This window comes from Cynara cardunculus, unplaced genomic scaffold (assembly GCF_001531365.2).
Source record: "Cynara cardunculus var. scolymus isolate 2C unplaced genomic scaffold, CcrdV1 Un_Scaffold_2891, whole genome shotgun sequence".
NCBI lineage: Eukaryota > Viridiplantae > Streptophyta > Magnoliopsida > Asterales > Asteraceae > Cynara > Cynara cardunculus.
Window position 1 is genome coordinate 23,618 of NW_020201264.1, and position 7,135 is coordinate 30,752.

Genomic DNA, 7,135 nt, shown 5'->3' on the forward strand with positions numbered 1-7,135 from the left:
GTGTGTGTGTGTAGAGAGAGGAGGTACGGTACATGGTAGAAATGAAATGAATGGATTAAGAAAAGAATAAGATGGTGCAACCACCAAACTAAAAACATCACCCTCCATTAACAGAATTCTTCTAGTGAAGTGGACGCAAAGATATCGCTCTTTTTTATTCAACTCTCTTTTATATATCTTTCCTAAGCTTCATTACACCTTTAAGTGTGTGTTTGTGTGTGTGCATGCATGTGGTTTTTATCGAATTAGGGTTTTTGAAACATTCAAGATCATATATAACATCCATGGAGATGATGAAGATGGAGATGGAGGAGGAACTGGTGGTGAGAGGGAGGGTGGAGATCGATATGCGGCGACCATTTAAGTCGGTTAAAGAAGCTGTCATGTTGTTCGGAGAAAAAGTCTTGGCCGGAGAAGTCTATGCCGGACAGAAACTCAAACAGGTTAATTCACTTCTCTCTCTCTCTCTCTAACATGGTATATATATATACACATGTCAAGGACTGTTTTGTGCCTGGTTATAGCCATTTGGACAAGCTATGTAATGGTACAAGGATCAAAGCATAGAGTATAATCCTAAACAACAGCTTATAGCTTAATGACATTCCAAAGATCACCTATTTCTCATTCCTACAGGTTGATTTAGATACACAATGGAAGTTGTAAGTTAGTCCTTTAGAAACTGGTTTCATGTCGACTGGAGTTATATACAATATAAAGAATTGTCTGATGAAAAATTAAAACTTGGTGAGAAGAAAAAAAGCCCCGAAGTGACCCGGCCGGCCGGGCCGGCTGCTCCAAAAGCAAGCATAAAAGACGACAGACAATACTGTCCAAATGGATCAAGTAGCAACCGGCCTCTGTGCATGATTCCCCCTCCATATATCACACTTACACTACCACTTTCACAACAGTAACAATATTCTGAACCGGTCAAGAAAACAAAGAAACATGGATGTGGGATCTGCAGCAATGGCGTTTGGTGGTCCGGCGGTGGCAGTTGCCGGTGGTCTTTCTTTCGTTTTGCTCAAAACTTACCTCTCTCATCAACATGGTAATCCCAATCATCTCCCTGCTATTCCTGGTACGTCTCTGCTCTCTTGTTCATATCAAGTTTACATTTCTTTGAAGTCTTGAGATGTGTATAATAAGGAAATGATTACAGAGGTACCAGGTGTGCCATTGTTTGGGAATTTGCTTCAGTTGAAGGAGAAGAAACCATACAAGACTTTTACGAAATGGGCTGACACTTATGGCCCTATTTACTCCATTAAAACTGGAGCTACTTCCATGGTTGTCATCAGCTCCAATCATCTTGCTAAAGAGGTAATACACTCATCTTTTCTTTATATTCAGCTACCATGGTTATTAACTGTGACATTATACAATGCCATAGGCTTTGGTGACCAGATTTGATTCCATTTCCACCCGAAAGCTTCCGAATACATTAAGGATCCTCTCGGCCGATAAAACCATGGTCGCACTGAGTGATTATGACGACCATCACAAGACTCTCAAACGCAACGTACTCACTAGTGTCCTCGGACCAGCTGCTCGGGTACGTGATCGAAATGTTTGTTTTTTAATACAGCTAGCGGATGCTGGTTTGATTATGCTAACTAATCTTGTTATCAGAAGAAACATCGTATCCATAGAGACACCATGGCGGAGAATCTTTCAGACCGATTTCATGCCTTGGCTCCGAAATCTTCTCATGAAGCAATAAACTTGAGGGACATTTTCCAGTCTGAACTTTTCTCATTAGCACTCAAACAAGTGAGTTTTTCTTCCTGAATTTAGGTTTGGTAAACCTTCACTTCTTTAACATGTTATAATAATTCAGTGAGCATGGATTGTTTTGCAGGCAATTGGGAAGGATATCGAAAGCATTTATGTGGCAGATCTCGGAATCACCATGACAAGCAAGGAGGTCTTTCAGGTTTTGGTGATTGATCCGATGATGGGTGCCATAGATTTGGACTGGAGAGACTTCTTTCCGTATCTGAAATGGATCCCCAACACCGGCTTCGAAAAGAAAATAGAGCAAATAGTTAACCGAAAAGAGGCTGTGATGAAGGCCATGATTCAAGAACACACGAAACGCGTACATTCCGGGGAGGTAAACCATAGTACGATTCCATAATTCTCATTACTTCAAATCAACACACTTATTAACCGGATATACGTTTTCCCCTTAAAATAGAGTCTGAATAGCTACATCGATTACTTGTTATCGGAGGCACAACCATTAACAGAGAAAGAACTGCTAATGTCCCTTTGGGAACTGATCATCGAAACAGCAGACACCACTATGGTCACCACAGAATGGGCAATGTATGAACTCTCAAAAAACCCAAAACAGCAGGATCGCCTCTACGACGAAATCCGAAACGTTTGTGGGTCGCAAAAGATCACGGAGGAGAAGTTGTGCCAGATGCCGTACTTATCAGCCGTTTTTCATGAAACACTGAGAAAGCATAGTCCTATTTCGATAATCCCATCACGATATGTGCACGAGAACATAGAGCTTGGAGGGTACCATGTTCCTGCTGGGACCGAGGTTTGTTTTAGATCAATCATCATCAATAAGATGCATTACTATTACGTATGCATGTTGTTAAAACTTGATGTTTTGCGCGCAGGTTGCGATAAACATTTATGGGTGCAATATGGAGAAGGAAATCTGGGAGAATCCTGAAGAGTGGAACCCAGAGAGATTTCTTGCAGAAAACGATCCAATCGACCTGCAACGAACGATGGCGTTTGGAGGGGGAAAACGAGTGTGTTCTGGGGCTATGCAGGCGATGTTGATTGCTTGCATTGGTATCGGGCGAATGGTTCAGGAGTTCGAGTGGAGACTGAAAGAGGACTCGGGAGAAGATGTGAGTACGGTTCGGCTCACAACGCAAAAACTTAATCCGATGCTTGCGGTTATAAAGCCCAGAAAGTAATTATCTGGAAATACCGGTAATTATCGGGTTAATTACAATCTACTTGTATTATATGTTATAAGTGTTTTTGTATGTTGGAGAATATGTTTTTTTTTGTTGTTTCACGTTCCGAGTTCCTTGCACTACGACAAAATTGAGTTTATAGGACACCTGTAATCTCTAAGCGTCTCAATAGACCGCTTTATAGGACTTAATTTATAGGATCAAAATATAAAGCGTCATATCTAAAGGTGTTGTAATAAGTTTATATGACGTTTTGAGGCGTCTTAACAAGTTTTTTAGAACATTTTTAATGCAAAGTGTCGCATTAGCAACTTTATAGAACACTTTTGAGAAAATGTTCTATAAACTCGTTTTTTTATAGGACAGTTTTCCAAAAAGTATCATATAAAGTTGATAATGGGACGCTTTATATTAAAAGTGTCCTAAAAAACTTATTACGACGCTAAAAAATGTCATATAAACTTATTACAACGTCTTTAGATAGGACACTTTATTTTCTTGGTCTTATAAATTAAGTCTTATAAAGAGGTCTATTAGGATGCTTTAAAAATTAAGAGTGTCCTATAAACCCGATTTTGTTGTAGTGTTATGCTTAAATTATGGCTTCCCATTTAAATTCCTAAATTAGTAATTCCTAATTAAAATAGTAAAATCTTGCATACATCGTCATGTATCTCAGTTTAGATATGAGGTAATGTTGTGACTAAAATTAGGGGTGGTTTGCGGTACGGTTTGAGGTTAAATTGTAAACCGTATTGTATATGTGGTTTCAATATTTTTCCAAACTGTAAACCACACGTATATATCTCAAATCGCAAAAACTGTACTGTGAAATACGGTGCAGTTTATGCAATTTGTACCTCACACACTTTACATTACAATCAAACTAGTTGTGTACACGCGCAATGCGGCGGGAGCCATGAATTTTAACGATTTTGACGTTCCACTGGTTTTATAAGATAAGATTTAACGATGATATAAGTTACACTTGGTCTTTACATATTCATACAATTTGAATAAATAAGAGTTATGGTTCCAATTACAGACTACCGATGGAAAAAATTGTATGACAGTTTAAAATCCAATATATTTAAAATCCAACATATTTAAACGACTCCACAAATGTGTTCGATTTACACCAAGAGCAAATGAACCCAGAAACTTGAGTTTTAAGATAAACACTCAAAACCAATAAAGAAAACTACAAATTTCACAGATCATAAGCCATGAAAAGACAAAAAAAAAGATGAGTTTTAAAATGAAATTTCAACTACTTACCCTCTTTTTTTGTCCAAAAACTCAGATTAAGATTGAATTAATATATGTATATATATTTCAAAAAAACTCAAGAACATATTATTTCATAACATATTATAAAGTGCAATTTGGACAGCCTAACCCCAAAATATAGTATATATATAAATAAATAACTATAAAAGTATAAATCGTAAATATTAAAAATACTTTTTCGACGTATATATAATATATAATAATATAATTAAGTCAAAAAATATTCAATATTGGACTCATTTCGAAGGTATTAACGAGACGATTATAATGGTGTAACTTGTTAAAATAAAAATGTATTTTTTAAACATGTYTTAATTGATATACGATTGTGTATGTTAATTTGATAAATGTTTAAAATGAAACATTTAAAAGTAAAGAACGTAAAGTAAATTAATTAACTAATTATAGGAGTATAAAGTGTAACTTTAAAATTATAATTTTAACAAAATCGGTTGTGAGAGGGTGAGTGTATGTGAGGAGAGGAGGGGGTTAAAAAGTGAAAAAAATGAAATAATAGTATTATTTTGGTCATTTAGTATTTTAAAACTTTAAAACTTTAAGACTTTTGCTAAATTTGTTTAATAAAATAGTATAGATAATTATAAGATTAAAAGTTTATTATAAAATCAACCATAACGTTACCCTATTTCAAACAAATAAAAAGTTCAAATACATTCCATTTCCAAATATATATTAGATATCAAAAATAGTGTAAAAAAACTAAAAATATTATATAATTAAAAAGGGTCTAAGAAAACTAAAAATATTACATAAGTAAAAGTAGTCTAAGGGGTCCTTTATCAAATACTTACCTGGTAAGCGCTTACCAGTAAAATTTAACCCTATCTTTGACTTACCGGGTAAGATTTTAGTCTACCAAAATGGTATCTTATGCAACAATTTACCCGGTAAGCTCTTACCATGGTAAGAGTTGTCGCTCTCACTTACGAGGTAAGACTCTTGGTCTTTATCTCACTCTTACTAGGTAAGAGTAAAAATACTAAAAAATCACAATTAAAAGCTTCCATTGTCTAATGGATAGGACATAGGTCTTTTAAACCTTTGGTATAGATTCAAATCCTATTGGACGCAATTTTTTTCCAGATATTTTTTTAGATTGGGATATCAAAAAATAAATTTTGAATGATTTGAATCCAAAACGTTTGAGTACTCTTTTTATTTTATTGAAAAAATTATTCAAAAGGCATATTTATCCGCTAAGATAGTGTGATTTGGTAAGCACTTACCCGAGCAAGCGTTTGGTAAACAACCCCTAAGATAACTAATAATATTACATAAAGTAGCCTAATTATTATATATTGTATAATTTATATAAATATAGGGTATATTTCAAATTCAACCATGTCCATTTGTACAAAACAATGCAACCCAATTAATTGAGATATTTATTGAAATGATGAGAGTTTATTTATTATGATTTGAATATTTATGGAAGATAAATAGGGTTCATTAATTATGATCAATACTTTATATTAGGAAACAATCAAAACTTATATGAAATCACATATTAATCAAATTAAATGGACGATTGAGATTGAGTTGTATTGATTGAACAAATGTAAGTGGTTCATTTATCTGTTTGGGTTTTGCTTTTGGGTTTTGTTGATTTTGTATTGCTTTCCTTTAAGAGTCGTCCCTCGCTTCCCTTTAATCGTTCAATCGGCCTTCCCAATCACCGCTTTCAATCATCGCTCTCCATCTGCTATTTCAGGTATTGTTTTCATTTATCTGTTTGGGTTGATTTTGTATTGTTATTTACTGATTTCGTGAGAAAATCTTAAGCCTATAATTTCTGTTTACATTGTACTCCATTGGCAAGAATATGTTTGGGTTTTGCTTTTAGGTTTTGCTTTTAGGTTTTGTATTGCTTTCATTTATCTGTTTGGGTTTTGCTTATGTTTTGTTGATTTTGTATTGCTTTCATTTATCTGTTTGGGTTTTGCTTATGTTTTGCTTATGTATGCCAAGTGTTTGTTAAAATGCTTCATTTACTGATTTTGTATTGTTATTTACTGGTTTTGCTGTTTGGGTTGTACTCCATTTCTGGTAGGTCATATAAGCTTAATTTAATTGCAGAGCTTCTTTTACTGCTTACCTTTTACGTAAGCATCAGATTTAGTATGTTAGCATAACAACTTTGATCTCTATTGTCACCGGATGGTAAATTGTGGAAGCATAATTGTCTGTAAATCTTCAAATCCTCAAATTGTTTGTTTCATCTATATCAATTATCGCCAATTTCCCTTTCAAAAGATTTAAGACAGAATTACTTTTTTGCAGATAACAATCCACGATAGCATTGATTCAGCTTGACTAATAATCGAACACTTGAGCGACAAATGTATGCATTTTTGGTGTTAATTTTGCAACCAAACCCAATCAAACATTGCATGTGAGCTCAAATTACTTTCTGATACAATGGATTATATACATGATTTACAAAGTATTTCGGGACAAATTCATATCCTTAATATATTGTTTACCCGTTGAGTATGAGTGCAAACAGAAGCAGGTTGAAGTCCGAAAGGAAATGCAAAGTTCCTATCTTTTGTTTATTCATCTGTCTATGAGTTCTATATTTATATGAATTTTCATCGACTTATATTTGTAAGTATGGATCTCAAGGGTTGAGGGTGTTAATGGTAAACACAGTTTATCAGTTATGCATTTTGGTTTTGATGATTTGTTCATTTGTTAAGAACTGATCTAATTTGATCATGGATTTGGTGGCATAGTCTGAATGAATTAGTTTAACATATGGCACAACCTCTTTACATTAGATTAGGTTTAGATTTGGTGGCATGGTCTGAATGGTTTAGTTTACTATATGTCTTATCTGTACCTCTGGTTTAAGCTTGTGAAACATGAGT

At 34.4% G+C, this 7,135-nt stretch overlaps 1 protein-coding gene across 1 annotated transcript; it reads left to right on the forward strand.

The window, feature by feature from the left end:
- Positions 1–951: 951 nt before the first annotated feature.
- LOC112503349 (ent-kaurene oxidase, chloroplastic-like) lies at positions 952–2,951 on the forward strand. Its single transcript, XM_025107407.1, has 7 exons — positions 952–1,084; positions 1,166–1,326; positions 1,397–1,558; positions 1,636–1,776; positions 1,865–2,119; positions 2,204–2,560; positions 2,643–2,951. Exons 1-7 carry the CDS (start codon positions 952–954, stop codon positions 2,949–2,951), a joined length of 1,518 nt encoding a protein of 505 aa, XP_024963175.1.
- Positions 2,952–7,135: the final 4,184 nt, after the last annotated feature.